Source organism: Oreochromis aureus, linkage group 1 (assembly GCF_013358895.1).
Source record: "Oreochromis aureus strain Israel breed Guangdong linkage group 1, ZZ_aureus, whole genome shotgun sequence".
In the NCBI taxonomy this organism is placed as follows: domain Eukaryota; kingdom Metazoa; phylum Chordata; class Actinopteri; order Cichliformes; family Cichlidae; genus Oreochromis; species Oreochromis aureus.
The window spans coordinates 13,556,661-13,580,625 of record NC_052942.1 but is presented as its reverse complement, the minus strand read 5'-3'; the positions used below and the strand labels follow the sequence as shown (position 1 = coordinate 13,580,625).

The 23,965-nt window shown below is 42.1% G+C and overlaps 2 protein-coding genes across 2 annotated transcripts; one reads left to right on the top strand and one right to left on the bottom strand.

Moving 5' to 3' along the window:
- Window positions 1-3,145: 3,145 nt before the first annotated feature.
- Window positions 3,146-6,275, bottom strand: LOC116323957 (stomatin-like). The gene has a single exon (XM_031744464.2). It carries the CDS (start codon window positions 6,128-6,130, stop codon window positions 5,276-5,278), a length of 855 nt encoding a protein of 284 aa, XP_031600324.1. The 5' UTR covers window positions 6,131-6,275; the 3' UTR covers window positions 3,146-5,275.
- A 35-nt stretch (window positions 6,276-6,310) lies between these two features.
- Window positions 6,311-11,249, top strand: tmem208 (transmembrane protein 208). The gene is made up of 6 exons (XM_031744465.2): window positions 6,311-6,474; window positions 8,879-8,974; window positions 9,249-9,308; window positions 9,400-9,536; window positions 10,406-10,490; window positions 10,584-11,249. Exons 1-6 carry the CDS (start codon window positions 6,469-6,471, stop codon window positions 10,719-10,721), a joined length of 522 nt encoding a protein of 173 aa, XP_031600325.1. The 5' UTR covers window positions 6,311-6,468; the 3' UTR covers window positions 10,722-11,249.
- The last annotated feature ends 12,716 nt before the right edge of the window (window positions 11,250-23,965 follow it).

Sequence of the window (23,965 nt, the reverse complement as noted above, 5' to 3'; positions counted from 1 at the left end):
GAAACAGACCAACTGTGTGGGGTGATGGAGCGCATCTTCAACCTGAGCCTGAGGCTGGGCAGAGTTCCACAGCTCTGGAAGACCCTTTTGTGTTGTACCAGTAGAGTCCTTGAGATTCTACGTCCGAAGGACCTGAACAGCTACAGGCCGGTGGCTCTGACATCCCACCTGATGAAAACCCTGGAGCGGCTGGTCCTAGCTCAGCTTCGGCCTCTGGTGAGCTCATCACTGGACTCACTTCAGTTTTCCTACCAACGTGGCATTGGGGTGGATGATGCTACGACTCACCTCCCACATCGTTCCGTCTCTCAGCTGGAGACCGCTGGGAACACTGTGAGAATCATGTTCTTTGATTTCTCCAGTGCCTTCAACAACATTTTCCCCACAGTTCTGAAGGACAAGCTGGAGAACACAGGAGTGGACCATCACCTCACATCATGAATACTGGACTACCTCACCGACCGACCACAGTACATGAGAACTCAGAGCTGTGTGTCAGACAGGGTCGTCTGCAGTACGGGGGCCCCACAGGGAACGGTTTTGGCTCCGTTCCTCTTCACCATCTACACTGCAGACTTCTCCCACAACTCAACCCAGTGGGTTCAGAAGTTCTCTGATGACTCTGCAAAAGTCGGCTTCATCACTGATGGGGACGACAGGGAATACAGAGAACTGGCCCAAGACTTTGTGGACTGGTGCCAGCAGAACCAACTCCAGATCAACACTAAAAAAACCAAGGAGCTGGTGGTAGACTTCTGCAGGCACAAACATCCTCCACTGTAATCACTAAACAACATTCAAGGTATGGACATTGAGGCTGTGGATAGCTACAGGTACCTTGGCGTTGAACAATAAACTGTCCGGACTCATAATTCAGATGCCTTCTACAAGAAAGGGCAGAGCAGGCTGTACCTGCTGCGGAGGCTTAGGCCTTTTGGAGTGAAGGGCCCACTCCTGAAGACCTTCTATGACTATGGTGGCCTCAGCCATCTTTTACTGTGTGGTCCGCTGGGGTGGCAGCATCTCTGCTGGGGACAGGAAGAGACTGAACAGGCTGATCCGGAGGGGCAGCTCTGTTCTAGGATGCTCTTCTTTACCCATTGGAGGTGCTGAGTGACAGGAGAATGGTGGCTAAGCTGTCATTTCTGTTGGACAACATCTCCCAACCCATGCAGGAGACCCTGACAGCACTGATATTATACTATGACATTAAATTCTAGAGAAAAAATCATATTACCCTATAAAAGAAATTATATCCTTACCCCATAAAAACCAAATACAATATTTGAACAGCAAAACTATTGTAAACATCGTTTCTGCTTTAAATGTATTTATTCATTTATTTATTTATTTAGTGCGACTTCTAAAAATTGGCCAGCAGATGGAACCCCATGTCCATGGTTCGCAGCTCACTTTTCAACTACAGGAAGGAGGTTTGGCACTCTAAGAATCCAAATTAGTTGGAGAATTCAGGAACAGCTAGGCTGGTGGAAGAAAAACTTCCAAAGAGAAAAATAAAACATTTGGGCGAAAGGTCATCCAACTTTTAAAGTCGTGTTTTTTTGTTTTTGTTTTGTTTTTTTAGCAAATTTGACACTCACTTGCCACTTTATTGGTATAAGATCTGTTCAACTGCTCATTAATGTAACATCTAATGACCTAAACATAGGCCAGCAAAGGTAAAGACAACCTGCTGAAATTCAAACTGAGTATCAGTGTGATGAAAAAAGATGAATTAAGTGAGTGAACATGGCATGACTATTGGTGCTGGAGGGGCTGGTCAGAGTATTTCAGAAACTGCTGATCTAATGGCATTGACAAAGAATGGCCTGAAAAAGAGAAATTATCCAATGAGCAGCAGTTCTCCGGACAAAAATGTAGCCACTTGTTATAGCCAAGGTATGCAGAAGAGCATCTTTGGACACACAACATGTCGAACCTTGAAGGAGATGTGCTACAGCAGCAGAAGACCACACCGAGTGCCACAGGGAACAAAGGCTGTAATTCACATGGACTCACTAACTGAACAACAGAAGAGTGGAAAGGAGTCTGAATGGATGAACAAATCTGTGTGACACTATCACATCAACATGAACCAGAATCTCAGAGGAATGTTTCCAGCACCTTGTTGAATCTGTGCCATGAAGAATTAAAGCAGCTCTGAAAGTAAGAGGGTCCAACCCAGTGCTGGTGAAATGTATCTAATAAAGTGGCTGGTGAGTGAATGTGATGTTTTTTTCATTTAAAAAAAAAAAAAAAAAAATCAAAAAAAGGTTTTTTTGTCCCGATGATCATTTAAATTAAAGCTAATTTATACAGTTGTTTATAATAATTGTCCAGTTTAGTACCCTACTGTGTTTGAAGACAGCTGCCAAATGATGAGACTTGCTTTTCAGTCAGATCTTTATTTGTCACCTTTATCTGTCATACACATATCTCAAGACAAAAATCATATACATTTATCAACGAACTACCAAAAATTATGTTAGCTACCAACAACAGCAAAGCAAACACCAACAATAATCCTGAATCCAACTTCAACATACATGTTTTGACTTAACATAAGCTCCACAGCATCTGATACTCCTCTTTCACTGTAACAGCAAAAACAGAGATAAAAGTTACTGTAGTATAATGTCACAGCCTTTGTATCCTGCAGCGACAGGTAACTTAAACCTGTTTGTCCCAAAAAACCGAGCCCTTCGTGAGGCCACAGCAAAACTATAATAAACTTCACAGGGCTCTATATATAAGACACTGCTTGATCACAGACAGACTAAACAATGCAAGCTACATTTAGAAACTCTGTTCTTGAAATGTTAAAAAGAGGGAAACACAGGCAAACTGCAGATATACTACAGATTATCCATCCATCCATCCATCCATCCATTCGCTTCCGCTTCTCCTTTTCAGGGTCGCGGGGGGCGCTGGAGCCTATCCCAGCTGTCATGGGGCGAGAGGCGGGGTACACCCTGGACAGGTCGCCAGTCTGTCGCAGGGCCAACACACAAGGACAGACAACCATTCACACTCACATTCGCTCGCACATTCACACCTAGTGGCAATTTGGTTTATCCAATTAACCTATCCCCACAAGTTGCATGTCTTTGGACGGTGGGAGGAAGCCGGAGTACCCGGAGAGAACCCACGCAAACATGGGGAGAACATGCAAACTCCACACAGAAAGACCCCGGCCTGATGTTGGAATTGAACTCAGGACCTTCTTGCTGTGCGGCAACAGTGCTAACCACCGTGCCACCGTGCTGCCCTACTACAGATTAATACAGATTAATACAAAGGCTAGTATATTTGGCTTTTGTTACAGCCACAAAGAGTGCAAGTGATAAAATATCATTAAAAAAAATAAAATAGGCAAAGTAACTTCTTTAGACAACTTTGTATAGAAGTGCATAGAGTGATACTGGACTGTAAAATGAATACATGTCAGTACGTTAAGGCCTTTGGTTGTAAGATTTACAGCCTCTGCTTCACCTAAGCAGACAATGAAGCCACACAGGTTGACGGGGTGAACAAAATAAAAGAAACAACTGACAGCCATGTACTGAGGTGTGGCTGCTCAGGCCCACCTTCTGATTGTGTCAGATAAATCTGTGGGTGTTTGAACCGTTTGTCCACCCGTTACATGCTGTGGATCATTAGGGAGTTTAGAGTAAACACACAAGTTCAGCTACCATCGACTTGTTCCAGTTTATAACGTAGTAGTATACTGGCAACTAGAGAAAAGGTGTGTGTGTGTGTGTGTGTGTGTGTTCCTGTATAATTACTTGGTAACTCTGGCTGATCCTCGCTTTCTGACCAGCTTATTCTAACACGCCTCCCTGCTTCTTCATGGTCAGTGGATAAAGTTAAACATCGGCAGGAATACATTACATTAACAATATTAACGGGTTCATTCAAGGTTCGGAGCCCAAATTCAACATTTCACACAAACATGTCAGCTTTTTGTCCTTCATCCTCACAATCACATACAACGAGCGGGAGAGACTAAAGTCCAACTACTGTACACACTGGCATAAGTGTTTTAAGGTAACAACGATGATGTCAGGTCTAAGGTTAGTCTGAGTTTTACACTTAAATTAGTCTAAAAACACATTCAGTAAGGTTTTGGCAATAGTAACTGGCAGTACAGTCAGAATACTTATATAATGAAAACACTTTAAATAACTGCAGCACTGAGATGCTGGCAGCTGTAACAGTGCTGAGAAATATAAAGACCAGGGTGTGTGTGTGTGTGTGTGTGTGTGTGTGTGTGTGTGTGTGTGTGTGTGTGTGTGTGTGTGTGTGGCTGTAGACCACATATCTATCAGGCACTTAAACTCACAATTTCTACATTTGTAACAAAAATGTAACAAGATAAGAGTTAAACTGCACTCTCACTGATTTGGTTTAGGGCTCATACACAATATATGAATTCAGTCAGTGGTCAGCTGTTGGCAGGCACGCCGAGCCAGCCGCTGGAGATTTTGCTGGGCGTCTGGCACCTCTGGCTCTGGACTGACTGAGCGAGCATGCTGAATGGCCAAGAGCTGATGGAGAGCTGAGGCTGGTCAGCTAAACAGAGCAAAGTAAAGTGAGCAAACTTGCTTTGCTAAAAGAAAATACAGTTATTATTTCCTGATCTATGTGCGAGTGCTGCTGCTGGTTAAACGCGGCGGGCTGGGTTCAGATGAAACAAGGAAATAAAAATGCCACCGTCTCAGTTCGGTGTATTATAAACCACAGGGAGCAACTCACCAAGCATCATCTTAGCACTAGTGGTTTAATTCTACAGCCACAGAGCTATGTAAATGACAGAGTGGAGCCATTTATGACTGCTTTTTTTCATAATGACTCTATTTGTGTTCATCCCAGTTTATTTTTTTAATCTATGACATATCTTGTAAAATGCCCTAATATAATTAATTATGGGTTTCAATCCCTGCTATGTAAAAAAGGGGCTTGGCTTAGGCTTTGCCTCATGGCTTCTACAGCAGTAAATCGAGCTGCTGTAGGTGTGTTTGCCATGGTTCACTGCAAAACACCACAAATGGAAATTCACAATAAAACCCACGTCAGCAGTGTTATAAATAAGCCCACACAACTTTCTATCAGCTGTGTCACACTAATAATTAGTAATTCGTGGCTTATTAATAGGAAACCTTGAAAATGAGCCCACTCGGTTACCTGAAGGTTACAGAGGAATGCCTAACAGAGGGAGGGACTGTGTAATGTGTCAGGTGATGCGTGTTGTGTTAGTGTGTGGATTGTAGCCTCCTCAGTGTTTGATGAAGCCCTGCATCATCTCCAGCGGCAGCGGGAAAATGATGGTGGAGTTCTTCTCGGCAGCGATGGTGTTGAGGGTCTGCAGGTAGCGCAGCTGCAGGGCGGACGGAGACTCTGCAATCACCAGGGAGGCCTCCTTGAGCGCCCGCGACGCGTTCATCTCCCCCTCGGCGGCGATCACCTTGGCTCGGGCCTCGCGGCTCGCCTCTGCCTCAGCCGCCATGGCTCTCTGGAGCTGGAGGGGCAGCTTCACATCTTTGATCTCCACCCTCTCCACCTTGATTCCCCAGTCATCCGTGGCGTCATCCAGTGAGGACTGCATGCTGTGCGCGATCTCCTCGCGGTCGGACAGGATCTCGGCCAGGTTCTTGGTGCCCAGCACGTTCCTCAGGGTGGTCTGGGCCAGCAGGCGCGTGGCTGCATCCGCGTTAGTGATGTTGGCCACAGCCAGGGTAGCATTCTGGACGCGATAGTAGACCACGCCATCGACGCTCACTGTCACCGAGTCTTTGGTCAGAACCTCTTGAGGTGGGATGTCGAAGGTGATGGTGCGCATGTCCACGTTAATGAAGCTGTCGGTGCACGGCACGATGAAGAACAAACCCGGTCCTTTGGCTCCACCGCGCAAAATGCGCCCCAGGCGGAAGATAATAGCCCTCTCGTACTCCTTCACGATCTTGATGCACATCCAGATAGATAAGGGCAGGGTGAACAGCACGAGGAGGAGGGAGAGGCCGACCAGCAGCCAGCCGCAAAACCCGATGTCCGAGTCTGCATTCTCCAAAGTTACCTGACGCTCGCGTCTCCTGGCTTCTTTCAGGGCGGTTTCCTCGTTGTCGCCAGCCATTGTCTGGGCACAAAATCCGAACTAACTGTGACGCTGAGGTAAAGATGGCAGTAGTTTACTGAGCAGCTGCTGCGCACTCCTGAAAAAACAAAAACAAGCTACACAACGATTACGCAAAGACGCAGGAGACGGAAATGGAGCTGATGACGGCATACTCGTGCGCCGGAAGTGTTGCCATTCCCCGCACAAGCCGTGAGTGCTGATGTGTTTCAAGAGGCTGGACGGCACGGAGACGAGTTTAATGCAGTAACGAGCAGAGCGGCAGCGGCGGCTCGGAGGTCGATGTCCAAGAAGACGGCAGCGGAGGAGAGCAGAAGCAGCACCGGTCCGGAGAGCGAATGGCGGTGAGGCACACACACATGCGGCAGAGCTGACTAATTCACTTCCACATTTCCTCAATACTATACCGCAGCTGATGCACCGACTCAGCTGCAGAGAGCCTCAGAAGCCTGCGGTTTGTCCTGCGATGGTGTGAAAACAAAATAAACACAAGAATCTGATTTCTGTCGCTTCCTCACGTTTAATCTCTCCCACCCGGCTCCGTTCACGCGTGCTGCTATGCAGTAGAGGTGGAAGGGATCGATCCAGATATCGGGAGTATCGATACCAACGCCGGTATTGGATACTAGCGCGGATACTTTGTTTCTATCCGATTAAGTTCAGCTGTGTTAAATTATTATCGTAATTATGGTGGGAAATTAAAGAGAAATACCTCAAGCATACACTATGAAAAAATGTCTGAACCTTTTCGTTTTGACTCCCATGTCTGTTTTATTTTATTTACACCTCATAGCCACATTTATACCACCCAAGCTGACCCAAAGTGCTTTAAAGAAAGGCACATTTACACTCCAGGTCCCCAAAAAACAGGTTTCAAAATACATGAAAAGCTGTAGGTGTATTTTGTTGTGTCAACTCATTTTACTAAGTAAAAATCACAGTGATTTGGTGGTCATTAAAATGTGTTCAGAATATGCAAATTGATGATGATTCATGTCATAAATCCTGACACACTGCTCTCCCCTACATAAGCTGCCTGTACAGGTTAAAAGTATTGGTATCGGCAGTATGGGAGAAGCGTTTTATACAGACAGGCACCAGCCAGCCAAGAGGTTTGAACGCAGGACCTTCTTGCTGACGCACTGCCCTGTATCAGACAGATACTGAAGGTAGATGAGTTTAAATACCTGGAGTCAGTCATCCAAAGCAACGGAGAGAGGTGAAGAAGAGAGTGGAGCAGGTGGAGATGAGTGTCAGGGGTGATCTGTGGCTGAAGAATAGCAGCAAGCTTAAAAGGGAGCGTCTAGAAGATGATAGTGAGACCTGCTGACACTGAGAAAAAGACAGCAGGTAGAGGTGTCTGAGATGGAGATGCTAAGAGTTTCATTGGGAGTGACCAGGATGGGCAAGATTAGAAATGAGTACATCAGAGGGACAGCACAGGTTGAGCAGTTTGGAGACAAAGTTAGAGAAGCAAGGCTGAGATGGTTCGGACATGTATAGAGGAGGGATAGTGGATATATTTAATAAAGGATGTTGAAGATGGAGCTGCCGGGCAGGAGGAAAGGAGCACAGAGAAGATTCATGGATGTAGTGAAGGAGGACGCACGGAGGGTTGGTGTGATAAAGGAGGATGCTAGGGATAGGATGAGATGGAGGCAGATGATGTGGGAGCAGCTGAAGAACAAGGTATTTAAACATCTTTTAAATTTGGCCCGTAAAAGGCAAACTTTTAATGTAATCACATAAAAATGTGCATTAAAATAATATTTTACATTGAAGACAAAATTGATCTTGACTAATGCGTTTACATTTATCTCCTAAAACCTTCACACTTCATTCGTTGCGGATACTGTAACCCTACACTGATATTTGGTTAATGTGCAGCATGTCAAATATCATCAGTTGCAAAAACAGTGAAAAGGTTTCATGTGAGTGGAAGCTTTAATCTGTGTTCCTTCTGTAGGACGCACTTTTTAAACTCAATTTTGTTGTTTTTATATCACAGTAACATCTTATTTAATGGACTGAAGAAGTGAATTAACGTTCTGGGTGTATGCTCATGCATTTGTAAACCGTACAACCAGTAGCGGTTTTAGATATGGGCGACATGGGCAGTTGCCCAGGGCGGCATCGTGGTGGGGGCAGCATCATGGCATCCGCAAAAAAAGGTTGCCCATACCCATGCTGCCTCGACATCATGCCGGCGCATTTTGGGGATTGCAAAAGCACCGAACGATTTTCTATTGCCCATTTGCGAGGAGTAAAGGCGCCCTTTTGAATAATTAAACGGCGTTTTTTATGCCATTTCTTAACCAGACGTGTTAGAAAACTTGCGAGATTTGGCTGGAAGGCTCCTCTGTCTGGTTGGAAAAGCTTGAAAATGTGCTTTAAAGTGTTTACGTGATTTGGGGTAAAAAGAAGTGTAGTCCATATGCTTTATGTCCAAGTGTAAGTGGGGCCAGTGGAACAACCACTGTGTTACTGTCTTATCATCACTGGAGAGAAGCTCGAGTCCAGAGGTGACGTCTTCGCTAAGATCACCTGCTCATTTTAAGATATTGTTTCCTACCTAGTTGTAGATCTAATAACTCTGTGAAGACGTACACACATTGGTGCTTTAGATGAGTTGAGTTCAAACACTATACGGTAAGAAAGAAGTATCTGAAAGCTTTTGCGCCTGCCTTAATTAATATGCTTGGATATGTATGGTAACGCTGTCATTGCCCTCTGTGTTTTGCCCATCAGCCCAAAGGTAAAGTTGGCACGAAGGGAAAGAAGCAGATCTACGAGGAGAATGAAGCCACTCTGAAGTTCTACACGAGAGTCATCCTCGGAGCGAATGTGAGAGGCTCTGTGTTGTTTTTGGATGTTTTCAGTCATGTTTTCAGGCCTTTACAGGGTCTCCAGGGTGAGAAATTGATTCGCAGGGGATCAAAGTGTGTTCACACTTCATTTTCTGAGGCTTTGACTATTTGGGACACTCAAATCTAATATCAGTTTAAGTCCTGACTGTAGGATTTGGGTGTTTTTAAATTAATATTAATTTTTTTTAAAAAATTTTGAATTCATCATTTGTTTGAAATAGTGATCACAGGTCTCTTGTGCTCCTCTGCAGGTGATATACATTGCTGTAAATTTGTTGGTTTTCTACAGTTCGTCCACATTTTGGACATGGGTGAGTTTATTTAAAGACCATAATTTAAACTGTGAATGTCCGCAAATAGGATTGAATGTTTCTGGCTTCTCTTCTACAACTCTTCTGGCAGTTGCTGCTCGTGTTCGCGTTGGCGGTGTACGTCGGGAGTTACCGCTCCATGGCAGCCATGGCCAAGCCGGCATTTGCTGATGACGGAAGTCTCCTGGACGGAGGGATAGACCTAAACATGGAGCAGGGAATGGCAGAGTAAGTCGTCTCTCCAAGATGTCTCACACCGTCCAGTGAGGTGTGTGAGGCATTTCCAGCTTTTGTTGAAGTGCGGTGGTATATCTGTCCTACTTGTGCATTGTGGAAACTAAACAGAATTTTCGGTGTTTTTCCACTTAACAATATGCGTGAGCTCTCACAGCATTTTCGTCTTTGAAAAAATAAAATGACACGATTAAAATACTGCTCTAAAAAATGAAAGGAGTCTCATTGTCGCCCCTCTAGTGCACCTGTTGATAATTTCATAAAGACCAAAGCAGTTGAAACTGATTAACATCCTGACCAGATCAATATCCCACAACTTTAACTGACTTGATGCTATAGTCTGATTAAAAAGTGCTCCTTCGTCTTTTTGAGCGCTTTATAAAAGTAGTTCAATTTCAAGCAAAGGCTGCACCAGATTTAGATTTGGCTGCTGTGCCGTACAACGCTGTCTCCATAGAGAATCTTTAGTGGTGATGGACCTCTAAATTGCATGGACATCAACCTCTGTGTCTGCCTGACCTGACTTTTTTGTGAGGAGGAACCTCATTGTGGATGAAAACATAGGAAGAGTCCAGTGTGCAGGCCTGAAGGTGGCGCCTGAGGTCAGGAGTGTTGCCAGTAACACGCTTGTACTTTAAAAAAACTCAAAAGACATTCATGTGGTTGTACTCCATGTCGAGACTCCAAGATGAGACTGAATGTGTGGCTTTACTGTAACGCCTCGAGGAGCCCAAGGTGAAACATTTGCTGGAAACCACCTGAACCGTGGCACGTGTGCAAAGGTCCAGGCGGCCTGATGAGGGCTCTGTGTCCTTTGCTGTGGTCACATGTTCTTTTTCAGTGATGATTAATTCTGGTTTTAGGCACCTGAAGGACGTGATCCTGCTCACAGCCATAGTGCAAGTGCTCAGCACCATCTCCTCTTACTTCTGGTATCTCTGGCTGCTGGTAAGAGGTTTTGTAGTCCCGTCTACCCGACTTCTTTTCATTTTGCTTTCCACACACATCATAATTTGAGTTTGTCCTCTGTGTGTGTGCCAGGCCCCGGCCCGTGCCCTCTACTTGCTGTGGGTAAACTTCCTGGGCCCCTGGTTTATGGCAGAAAGCCCGTCGGCGCCCGAGGAGGTGAACGAGAAGAAGCAGAGAAGACAAGAGCGCAGGCAGATGAAACGATTCTGATGCTGCAGAGCAGGCGGAGCAGTATTTTTATACGCAGAATCTAATCTAGAAGATGGCGAGGAATTCATAAGTTATTCAGGAAGAAATTTAGTTATTAAATTAAACTCAATCCAGATCTGATCTTGTGGAATCTCGTTTTCCGTGTTTGCTTTCTTGTGATTGAGTTTCCTCCCGAAGTTATGAAACAAATTATTCCTTATTTAGATAATATTACAGCCCAAATGTAATTTGTCCCCAGGCAGAGATTAGGGGTTTTGCTGTTGCACAATGCTGCCGCGCTGTCCCATGCAGGTTTGAGTTAGTGAGTCAGTTTTCAGTTACACAGCAAGAAGATGAGTCCAAATTTTTTTTGAATCTGTCAGTGCCACTTTTACTGTGGCGCACGGTTTTTTATTTTTCAAAAACTGTGAGCATTCATCGGAGAATCAAGAGATGTTTATGAGTTATTGTTATCGTCAAATCACCTGAATGCCAGTGAGTTTTAATAAGAAAATTGAAACAGTTTTGCAATAAACAATAGAAATCTTCCTTCAGTGTCTCGAGTTTAAAATTTTATTTATTTACAAATGTAATGTTTGGCTTAAACACGCGACTAAAGGACTGAGAGATGATTATCAGTTTCCTTACGAGACTAAAATTTGGTTTTGGTTTTGGTGAAAATAAACCTGACAGACTCTCTCAAATGTTTCATGGGTTTAAAATGTAACTCTCAGAGAAATGTCAGATTTTAAAATAGATCCAAGAAGAAGAAAAATATAATGTTTGGCAAAAGTTGAAGCCAAATGATCCACATAGGACATTTGCAATCAAATATCCATGGCCTAGTTTAGACAAAGAAAAACACGAGTAATTGTAATGGTCGGTTATAATAAGGATTATTAAATTAACAAATTCATTTTGTTAAATGGCAAAGGAGAAAAATAGTTTACAGAAACTCTTATATAAAACAGCTAACAGTCCTATTATCCACATGACATCCATTTATTTTAAAGCTAAACTAACTATAATACAGTGTGTTTTTAAGCTTGTTCTCAGCTCACATCCACTCACCAGTGAATTCATTAGGTTAATTGGGTTCAACTGCTTGTAAATGAATATATCTCATCAGCCAATCACATGGCAACAGCTCAACACGTGGTCAAGAGGACCTCCTAAAGTTCAAATCAAACATCAGAACAGGCAACAGGGATGATTTTATCTACTAGACTTTTCCCACACAACCATCTGTAGAGTTTATAGGGAATATTTGGAAAAAGAGAAAATATCCAGTAAGCAGCAGTTCTCTGGGTGAAAATGCCTTGATGTTGGAGGTCAGAGGAGAACGACCAGACGGCTTTGAGCTGAGCTGAACTCAGATAGTCACTCATTAAAACCAAGGTATGCAGAAGAGCACCTCCGAACAGTGAACACTGAACCTGGATGCACACAGGCTACAGCAGCAGAAGATCACACTGGGTGTTACGCCTGTCCTAAGAACACATAACTCAGGTCACAGTTTCCACACTGTCACCAAAGCTGGACGACCGAGGAAATGAGAAATGAGATGCTGTTTATTTAAAAGCCTGCTCTGCACCATCTAACCGTTGCTAGTAAAGTGAATTTAGTGATTATGTTGAAACTCCAAAGAGAGCAAGTGGGCTGGCAAAGCCCTGATCTGCTTCCAGTGTAATTACAGATTGGCATTGTTGTTCCGTTCACGCTTACCCAACGCAACAAGCTACGACCTGCAGTCCTCGGGTTTGATGGGGAACTGCTGTGATGGTGTGAATCCTTTTATAAGGAAACAGAAGAGAAAAGCATCTACAAACAAAACAAAACCCCCCCAAAACTGAATTTAACCAGCTTTATTTTTTTATAACTTCATGCTTTTCCTAAAAAGTCAGTGTCCCCACAGGCTTTTTTAAAATAACTGCTTTTACTTTGCCTGTGTCCTGTCCTCCTTAATCCCAACCCTGTGGTCCTGTACTGTCTCTATTATAGGGTTATAAACAAAAGTAACCAAAATTAGAGCAGCACAGCATCCAGTTGTCAAGGCCAATCCCAGATGTGGGCTTTGAGAGGGAGCATGTTGCAGTGTAATTTAGTGCCGGGGCCACTCACACGCACATAACCCCATCCCCCCAAAGGGGCTTGCATGTGTACTTTGTGTTTTCTGACTGTTGTGCTTTCTATAATAAGATGTACCGAAATTTGGTGTTCGTTCTAACCGTGCAGCGAGTTCAGCGAGAAACCTGCGACAGGAAAACGTCTTTTTATGCAGGCTCAAACTTTCCCCTTTTCTCTATAACATGAAGTCGTCTCGCTTTTTACTGTAAAGTGCAACAGTATGGAAAAAAGCACAGTGCTGCATGTGAACATCCCTATCGCAGCTGCTGATTTAAGATGGAAGGGGGGGGGAAGAGTGGGAGAGCGAGGATGTTGTTTACCGTGGCAGTAAAACAGGGTTTATCCTGACAAGATGAAATAAGGGAGTCAAAGCTGCATTCCATAGGCTTCTTGTGTAACTTTGTATGGTATAACCTTTAAAAGGCTTAAACCCATCATAAACTGGGAGAGTTAAATTTCTAAAAAAAAGAAAAGAAAGGAAAGGAAAAAACCACGAGCTCAACAACAATCATGAGATTAACAGAAGGATGAGCAGACACAAGTGGAGCTTCTTGACTCCTTGCCTTGAGCAGAAGGTGGCCATCACATTTTGGTTCCCTTTGGGCTCACGCCGCTAGACGAAACAGGAAATTGGGAGCATTTGGGCAGCAGTCGAGCCTTTGACCCTTGAACTGCGGCTCTCGTCTTCTTTGAAGTCAAACGAGAGAATCACTTACATAAGCAATTACACGCAATGTTGAGTGTGTTTCCTTGAGCATTCAGCCTCCGCTGTGTAAACAGAATCAGAGCTCTCGGTGTGTTTGGCAGAGCTGTGGGTGTAGTCCTCCTCTTCAAGTTCATCATCTCGTCTCAGCCTCAGTCTTGTTTTGACTAAACCGAGCCACACACTGCGGACGGCTCGAGGTTTATGGCGCTAATTTTTCACTTAGATTACGATCGCTGCGATTTCTTTTCCTATTAAGAATCTTCTTTGAGCATAAAGATGTCACCGGCGAGGCAGCGTTAACATCTCCCGCCGTGGCCTTACAAGGCCGTCGAGAATTCCTCCTGCATTTGACTCTGCGTGGGTGTGTCGGTTTGTTTGTGTGCTTGTAATGCTCATGTTGCGGGGCCATACATCTGTCTCAGACACTGTTACACACACACACAAAAACACGTATCATGGTAGTGACTTCGTTTTGGTTTATGCCAAGAAGTTTTATTTACAGCTAAGAAAGGTGTCCTTGTCCTCTAAAGAGAAACACAACTCTGTGTTCTTGAGCATTAGAGTCCCATCAGAGATGACCCCCCCTCTGATTTCCCTGCCAGCTTGTTTGTCACCTGACAGAAAACGGATAAAACCATGACATAAAGTGCCACAGCTAAAACTAAAGTTATTCAAGAACTCACAACATGCAGTAGGACTCAGTGATGCTCTTTATTTAAACATGAGCTCTTTCTGAAAAATGCTCTAACATACACTCACTGTTTATGAGGTACATCTTGCTAGTTGTGGATCGCCTCTTTGTTTTCAAGACTTCTTTAATTATTTAATGATAATGAAACAGATTCAACAAGTTGCTGGAAACATTATATGTAAGCATGATGGCATCAAGATGAAATAAGGGAGTTGCTGCAGATTTGTCAGGAGTTGTGAATCTCCTGTTCAACCACAAACTCTCTGTTGGGTTGAGATCAGGTGACTTGGAGGTCATTTGAGTACAGCTGACTTACTGTCATGTTCATGAAACCAGTTTGAGATGATCTGAGCTTTGTGACATGGAGCGTTATCCAGCAGAAGATGGGTCTCAAAAAGGATGGACATGGTCAACAACACTACTCAGATAGACTGTGGTATTTAAACGGTGCTCAGTTGGTACTAGGGGGCCCAGAGTGTTCTAAGAACATATCCCCCACACCATTACAACACCCGCAGCCCGAACTGTTGATACAAGGCAGGATGGATCTATGCTTTTATGTTGCTTTCACCAAATTCTGACTGTGAACTATAGCCTCAGTTTCCTGTTCTTAGCTGATGGGAGTTGCAGGTGTGGTCTTCTGCTGCTGTAGCCCATCTGCTTCGAGGTTCGACATGTTGGGCGTCAGAGATGGTCTTCTGCGTACATTAGTTGTAACAGTTGGTTATTTAAGTTACTGTTAACTTCCAGTCATCTCGAAGTACTGCTTGTTTCCCGCTCACCTCTGACATCAGCATTTTTGTCCAGGGAGCTGCCGCTCAGTAGATGTTTTCTCATATTTCAAAGCATTTCAAAATAAGGCCAGAAAATGTGACGTTGGACTAACCCACAGACGTACCAAATACATTTCAAAGTCTTTTTACAAGTCCTGGAAATTCCTGATTTTGTTTTGTTTTTGTTTTTATTTTTTACTAGATATGAAAAAACCTCTTTATCAAGCCTTCTATTGCTCTGAAACACGGCGTGGCTGAAATTTGAACCTCATCTAATAGCTCGGGGCTACACCTGCTGCTATCATCAACCAACCAAATTATTGGCAGTTGAGCTGTACTGTGGGCAAAGCAGGTGCCAGACTAACAAGGAATTCATTGAGTGCAATAAAACAGTAGCCTGCTTTTTGCAATATTTTTGTTTGATGGTCTGATGATACTTGGACGCAGGTCAAAAATAATAAAAAAAAATAATAAACAGAGCCTGAAGGTAAAATACTGAGGAATGTGTCATGCTTTTTAATAACATCAGTTTATAGTGTATTTTAATTATCACACATGGCACACAATGAATGCTTTAGAGCAAGGGGGGAATTACAGCCTGTATAATTAAGGTCATACTTATAGTGTGTGTGTGTGCGCCATATGTCAGGTTCATCTTTATGCTTGAAGACCAGATAATAAATGCAAACTGCTCCAAAGACGAGCTCGAGCTTAAGAGTAGCAAAGAGAAACTCTGGATTTCAACTCAGAGATCACGACTGAAGCATCCTGAGAACCTCAAAGTTTGTTTTAGCCATTGATCTCAGGTCAACCACGTGTCACTGCTAAGGTAATGAACATGAAGGCATTAAGGTTGTATTTTGCACTCGCTGGCCTTAGCAACCCCATGAAACTGCCATCTCCTGATAAAATACTTCACTGTCAGACACTGTGAAATTGGCCTCATGTTATTTTTGATTTAGTAAAACATCATTCACATGAAGTGCTTCATTTGTACCTACATGTATCGGAGGTTATGCGAGGATAGGCCTACAAATCAGCATAATAGCAGAAATGTCAAGATTGTGATGAATGTTCTCCTCTGGAGCTAAATTGATCATAAATAATTCACCGTACAATAAACTACACGCAGAGTTTGTCAAAACTTGTACATGCTGTTAAAAAAAATGCTTGCCAAATTATGTTTTGTGACACCGTGTATTACCTGGATGTGTGCTCTAGCAAATGTCCTCGTAGCTTGACAAGCGGATAATAAAACAGCACAAATATAAAAAGCAATTTAAACATTTTGAAAATAATGTACTGTAATGTGTACAATCTAATTATATAACCATACAAAAGAGTGAGTGAGTGAGTTTCATTGCATTTTTTAGCCTTTTTTGAAAAAATATGCTAATTCACAGTTTGCTTTACTGTGATCACCTTTGTTTATAAAGATTTACAACCTAGCAGTAGCCTCCCGGCTACAAAATGATGCCAAAGCAAAAGTGCCAAAGATTTTAATTTCTTGAGTCTGTCTCCAAAAGGGAGTGTCCATAGACTCCTGTATTAAAATGCCTAAGCACCTTGTCTATGTCTATATAAGCAGACAACAGAAAAGTGATAAAAGAGGCAGATAGAGATTGATAGTAGATGCATCAGAAATCTCCAGACAGATCATCTAATCATCTGTGGCTAAAAACAAACAAAACAAAACAAAATTAGCAGCAACTATAGACTGTATATAGAAGACGGGCATAGCTACCGTGACATCACGCCTGGTCTCCACAGAGACTCTCAACAATTTCCCTTTTATAAAAATGCTACAGTGTTTCTTCTTCTTCTTAGAATTTAAATATTAAGCCCTATAGTTTGCATTATTATTAGCATGGCTAGTGGGTGGCATGACATGTAGCTGTAGCTACTAGCTTACCGCTAGGCTTCATCTCAGGAAGTATAAGCTTTACCTATTGCTAATGCAGTGCATTTTTAGGCATTTTAATACAATTTAAAGAGTAATTAAATGGCATACTATTATTACTAGTGCTCTCAGTATTAGTCTTGTTAATCTTGCATCAACGCGTTAGCGCCATGCAGCTCCACGCACAGGGCGATCCGCGTTAACTCGCTATGCGGTTATGGCATTAACGTCATTTTAACGAGATTTACGCTGACAGCACTAATTATTATACTAGCAGCTTAGAAGTATGCTCTGATTTTGGTGACCTCATTTGCTCAAATGAGCAGTATTTTTAGCACGTGTCTGTGTCTGTGCCATTAAATCTGTGGATCCACAATTTTAACACTAGAACTGCCAGTAGGGGTCATTTTGACCCTGTCCTGCAACAACATCAGTAATGGCAAAGATGTGATTTTGTATGTAAGAAGTTACATTGCTAATTTTCATCTAATTTGTATCATTTTCAGTAAGATTTCTCAAAGCAAGAATTTAAGAATTATTTGGGGGGATTTTATTAGTTTTATAAATTATGTAGATCATTTTATTACCGGTGGTAAAGTTAATAAACTAATAAGGGTATAACAAATAACACAGTAGCTAACACATCTAAATAATTTACTTGTTTAATTATAATTATTACATAAGAAGAACTTTATGGAAAGTGAAAATAAAGTTGTGCTAAAATAAAGATGCATAAAAACTACACTTTAAAATTGACTTCACTGGCGACAAAAACGTAGGAAACACAATTTAAATACATTAATTACTGTAAAAGTCAAAGTTTATCATCTCGTCCATATCTGCCTGAGATCACCGGACCTGCAGCCACAGCTTCAGGTTCACGATGCTCCGCCTCAGTATACAGCGTCACTTCCTCAGCTCTGCTCAGGCCTGAAACCTGACCAGTCTGGTTGTTCTGCTTTGGGTTTCAGTGTTTATACTCAGATGAATTCGCCACACTTTGATTGCCTGCTAAGTTCAGCTACGGTTCCTCTGCTGCTCAGAACAGTCAGACAGTTCTCCATGCATTCAGTGACACACTCCCGTTTCTGCCCCTGTGCTCTCAACATCAAATCTTTGACCCGATCTCTGATTTGTTTTTCCTTTTTATCATGAATACACACCACAATTCACTATTTAATTAATAAGCTAATTTTAGGAAAAATCATGAAATATGAGATAATGTTGTGTCATTTTAACAGAGGTAAATGATTTTTTTAAATGCTAAGGGATCAGGGACAGCCATGATGTTAAAGTTGGGACAACCTAGAGAGTGACGTTTCATGCCCATCTTCAATTTACAGTCTATGTTTATTATTATTTATTAAATTGTTTGATTTGTTTGATTTGCTGCCAGCCTGGTGGACCTTTTCTAAGGCACCAGCCAAAAGTCACGATGATTAGAATCTGGATGTTGATCTCTGTTGCATCTACTCTCCATCGCTCCCTGCCTCTCTTTTAACTTTCTGTTGCTTCTCTCTATAGTTTCTCTGATAAATTTATAAAAAAGCACCCTGCAGCCTTTGATCCAGTGATGTGACCTTGTAAATAGATGTTTTCAAGTACTTGAACAACATGACCTCAGCGAGGATCACTGGCTGATTTTAAGTCACGATAACAACACAGAAGTTCTCCAAGCCCCATTTATTATTTTGTTTGGTTGTTTCTCAGAAATAAATAAATACACAGCCCTCTGTGAGTGATCATGGATTAGCTGTGGCAGTGGCGCCACTGTCTGAACGCCTCGCACTGAACCAGGATCAGTAAGAGACAGTCTCCATCACACTGGGTTCCCTTCCTTTTCCTTTGTTTTCATTCAGTTTCCTTCCACGTTTTCTTAGATACTATTCTCCCCAATGCAAGTCTAAACAAACGACAATACTGTGAAAGTAAACAAATGTACAAATATCATATCCTACAACCTTTGGCCTCACTAAACCCCAGGACCAGATTCAGGCTCATCATTTTGGTGCTTACATAATAGGTTAAGGAGAATGTCATGCTCGATTTTGTTTGTGATGGTTTTAATTTTGCATATGTTTACACAACTAAAGAGAGGTTGCTGATTCAGAAGATGGCAGGGAAAGGTCTGTGTCAGCGCAAACCCTGTTTGGGAAAACATATGCACTTTCATGCATTCTCAAGGTTACAACGTAATGTTTGGCTTTTTCTGCATGGATTAGAAATCAAAGTAAAGATACGCATCAAGGAAAGAAACAAAGAAGAGCATGATATGCAACACGGGTTCTGAGGAAATACATACTTAACTGGATGATAAGGAAGGATATTGTGCACTTTAAGTGTAATAGGATATTAAATCAAGTGTAATTTATGCTGGACAGTTTCCAGTGAGATTGATCCAGAGATAAAATTTAAAAAATCCTGATGGTCTTAGCGTGTCATTGCAATGTTCGGTGAGAGCTCAGACTCTTAAGACTTCATGTTTCATGTAATCCTGGTTTACTAAGTTAAAATTATGCCCAAAAAATCACAAAGATTACAGATGACAAATCCTATGAATTGTTTCTTTGACCATACAGCTGGTGATGGAGTATTTTTGTGTTTCTTGTTTTGTTTTGTTTGGCTGTTTGAGGTTTTGCACACTTTTTATGAAGCTAGCATTGTGATACTGATCGCCATTTTCCACCATTTCATACCGATCCCTCCCCGCCCACCTCATGCTATTAGACATATAATGGAAGTCTAGATTAATGGTTAATTTCCAGGAAACTCCTGTGTTCTGTCATAAAGTGCTTTCCATTAATTAGGGACTCTGTTTCTCAGAATGGAGGGGGAGTGGAGACGAGTGATTAATGAGCTAACTAGTGCAGTCGGCAGCTCGTCCAGCCCCAGTGGTGAGCCTGAGAGTCAGACCAGCGAGGACAGAGAAAGAAAAATAAATATGTGGCTGCTGAAAAAAGAAAGAAAGGCATAAAAAGGTGCATGGAAATGCATGGAAGGGGTAACTGGGTTTAGTTTCAAAGGGATGGCTGTAGTGTTTGAGCTGAACTGTGTGAGTTTAGGATGAGGTTTGATTATGATCCTCCCTGGTGCCAGGAGTCTAGCACATGGGGATGAGTGTGTGCTGAGCAGAGAAATGCTCTGTTTATTTAACTGACATAGTGATAACACACACACACACACACACACACACACACACGATTTTTGTGTTTTCAGGGTTTGGGATGTTCAAATGTTCAGTGTTAGTCAGTTAGAAAAAATATGTTCACGCTGCTAAATAAAAAGGTCCCTACAATTGCCTTTTTTTTGAAAGAGGGGTTGGGGGTGGAGCTCGCTTTGCCCTTCTCCATAATTAATTAATTAATTAATTAATTTTCTTCTTTAGCGCGAAAAAGAAAACATTAAATTGTTCATTAGTGAGTTTTTAATAGGCTGATTTTACTTTTTATGGAGCCATGCTAGCTTTTAAGCTAAATGAACACCAGTACGCTTTAACAACAACAACAACAAAAATGCTTGAGCTTATTTAAAATACGGTTCTGTGCTTTTATGCAATTTTTACACACTGAGCGTGTTGTGAAAAAGAGACATGAAATCCCAAATTTTCCCAATCCGAACTTGTCATATCATCAACCAACAGCAAACAACCCTGGATGTCTTGTGTAAAATCCTCTGTTCAAGTTAACAGGTCAAATCAGTAGTTTTTTGTGCAAGCTGTTATTAGGACGTACAGTGTAGATAAGTCTAGTAAGTACTAGCAGTTAAGTGACGTCTTCCTTCAACACAGTATACACCAAAGTTGTTATAGTTAAAACTAAACTAAAAAGTAAAACTTAAAAAAATTTTTTTTTTTTAAATGTTTTAGTTAACTTTTTTGACTTTTGAAAAAAAGAAGTGAAACTTGCTGATTTGATTAACTTGGAAAACTACATAAAATTTAAAAAGATAACAATTAAGTAAATCTCAATTTCAGTATTTGTTAATTAGTTAGTTTTTTTTTTTTTTTAAATGCTATTACAGCTTCCTCGATGAAGCTTTGATGGGTATTTTTATTGAGACTCTACAGGGTGACTGTAGACTGTGAGTCAACACGCACGCCCACTCTGGAAAATACCTGAAACTAAACTGAAGTAAAAACAAAAGGTCAAAACGAAACAAACAAAAAAAACCCAATTACTAAATGCGAAGCTAAAATAACAGGTATGCATTTCAATGAAATCTGCCTAAAGTGTGCAAGTTCCTACTTTTACTTTTGATGTAATGCTACTTTTGACAACAATGTCTAGGAAATAAGGGCAGCCAGTTCTCCGGACAGTAAACCTTAATCCTCCACTGAGGGGCTCCACTCTGAGTCTGCATAGGTTTACTGCTGGTGCCAAAAATCAAGATGTTTGAAGGCAGAAGATCAAAAGAAAGAACTGTGTTCCCAATAGCACCACAATCAATTTCATAGATTTAACACGGTGAAATGCAAGGCTTTTATGGATGTCCATGTCTTCCCATCGAATCAACTGTAAAACACTACAGTATTCCAAGCAGACTGGAATAAAAACACAACAGCGCTGACTGCATATCCATGGTGGTGCCAGTTATCACATGTCAGGAAGTATAATCCCAACATTAAACCCCAGTCACACAGGCCTAGAGACTGGTTGGCGAACCCTGGCAACCACAGGTCAATAAGGAAATACGCCAATCAAATGAAAATGTGAATTTCGCTGTTTTAATGGTTCCTGGAGGTCACACGGATTGTACACCACCTTTACGTCGCTGAGTCGCCTTTGTGACTGGAGCTTTAGCTAGCTAAAATCTCTGAAATCATTGGATGTACCGATTCTGTAAAATAATCTTAATTGCTTTAATAGGACAGCATCACAAACAGCAGCTGCTATGATGCAGTAATGGTGATGCACATGAGACTTGAAATCCAGAGTTAGTGATACCTCCACTTTGCCACAGACTCTCTTGGCCCTTAAAAATTGAAACCACCCTCCAAGTCATTTCATTTTTGTAAGTGTGAATTTGCTAAGACTACTTAAGCCTCCGGTATTGAGTAAGAAACAGCGGCGCCAGCAGAGCGACGGCAGACAACTCGAGTCATCAAATGACATGAAGTGGGCCTCATTCCCATCACTACTTTTCCTCCCACATAACGTGGGCGTGAAATCATGTCCAACAGCGCGTGCAGCAGAGTGGTATTCATTTAAATCTTTGCACGAAAGCAAATCATCTTTTTAAATGCGGAAATGTTTCTTGAAGTCAGGATCAGAGTCAGGCAGGTAAACGCTGTAAACGCTGGCCGTGTTGCTAACCCTTGGCAGTGTTTACATATGCAGAGTTTCCTATGGGCATCTGATTAAGAGGGCAGCCTGGCCTGAGTCCAGAGGTCTGGCTCGACATTATCTCCAGCACCCCTGACTGTTTTTATAAGGGGGCCTCCTAGTCTCTCCACTGCTAGCCTGTAAATGGCTGGGAGTGGACAGCCACAGTGTGTGTGTGTGTGTGCGCAGAGTAAACTGCCGCCTTGGTGGGGCAACATACTGTCTGCCATGTCTCTGGTCTAGAGTAGAGCCATTAGGGGAGCGATGAAGCTGATGACATGTTGTTCCTGTGACAGGCCGCCTGGCCCCAGACTCCACTCTGCTGCCGCTGGAGCTGAGGGAGCCCGCGGGTCTGCCGCTGGACAGACACAGAGACGCAAGGACGGCGTTTATTTTGGGAGGTGGTTTGGTGCCGGACACCCTGTCTGCTCTCCCACCAACCTTAACACACCACCACCCTCCTCTTCCCACGCTCTCAACACAAATCATCGCCAACACACACACACACACACACCGGTGCACTTTTGCCAAAAATGATGACGGTGGTACTGACACATATTCTTTTGGAGGATCAGTTTGCACAAAGCAGTAAGAATAACAATAATAATAAAACAAGAAAACTGCTTGATAAAAAAAGATCAAATGCATAATAATAAAGGAAAAAAAGAGATTTGTATGTAATTAATACTCTTCATCAACTGAATAAAATAGATTAATCATATAAAAGCCATCTTCTTCCAGTGACCTTTTGTCTTCTAATTTTTTTCCTTGCAGGTTCAGTATCACATCTACTGAGTCGGGTATTTTAATTGAGCTTTGTTGTGATAACATGACAATATTAATATAACTCCAAAAAAAAGCACTACTTTGGGGTCGGCTTCTGTTGTTTAAATGTGCTGTAGGCTATAAATAAAATAGACACATATATCAACACAACAAGGTTTAAACATCAGGCATATTTGAGGTATATATATATACATATACATACCCCCACACACACACACACACACACACACACACACACACATATATATAGATAGATATATATAGATATAGAATTTATTAAAGAATTCAGTAAGCTATACAGTGAACTTAGAAGATAGAAACAAAAATATCGCTCCTATTGCGCTAGTATCAGTCTGATATTAATATCAGAAATATCGATGCTATCGATATTTTGGATCGTTCAGCACTGTTTGGGTTCATTTGGGATTTCCATTACAGCTTTTTGTCTTCTAGTATGCAAAACACGAAAAAACCTGACCCCAAGGTTTTTCTGCTTCCTGTGATGTTTTATTAAAGCCTTCTGAGCATTTCTAGGAATACATTTTACATTCATTCATGTGTTTAACTCAGTGGCTGTAGCAACGCTCGTCTGAATTTTTTAAATTTTTTCTACTGGTTTGTTGGAGTCTGTGATAAATTTAGATAATAATAATAATAATTTATGGCTGTTGTTTTCCATGGCTGCTGTGACTCCAGTGACCTGTAAAACATTAAACTCAGGACAAAGCGCTTCCAAATCACTTCCTTCTTCCCTTTTTGCATATTTGCTTGTGATTGACTTACACAGGGGGACACATTTTGAACAGATGCCCAGTAAACCTCGCTGTAGCCACTCACAGACGCTGCATCCTCTTCTTTGTCAACTCTCTCCTGCTGCCATTGCAACTTGACTCTCACTTCCTCTCATATAGACAGTAGGCACTGATGTTGGACTAGCACACATAACTGGACAAGCCATGAA

Bases quoted from the DNA above. Each gene is read 5' to 3' on its own strand.
- LOC116323957 (XM_031744464.2), bottom strand. From the start codon at position 6,130: ATGGCTGGCGACAACGAGGAAACCGCCCTGAAAGAAGCCAGGAGACGC.
- tmem208 (XM_031744465.2), top strand. The intron at 9,309-9,399 runs GTGAGTTTATTT...CTCTTCTGGCAG, and splicing joins CGTCCACATTTTGGACATGG to TTGCTGCTCGTGTTCGCGTT. The intron at 9,537-10,405 runs GTAAGTCGTCTC...TTCTGGTTTTAG, and splicing joins ATGGAGCAGGGAATGGCAGA to GCACCTGAAGGACGTGATCC.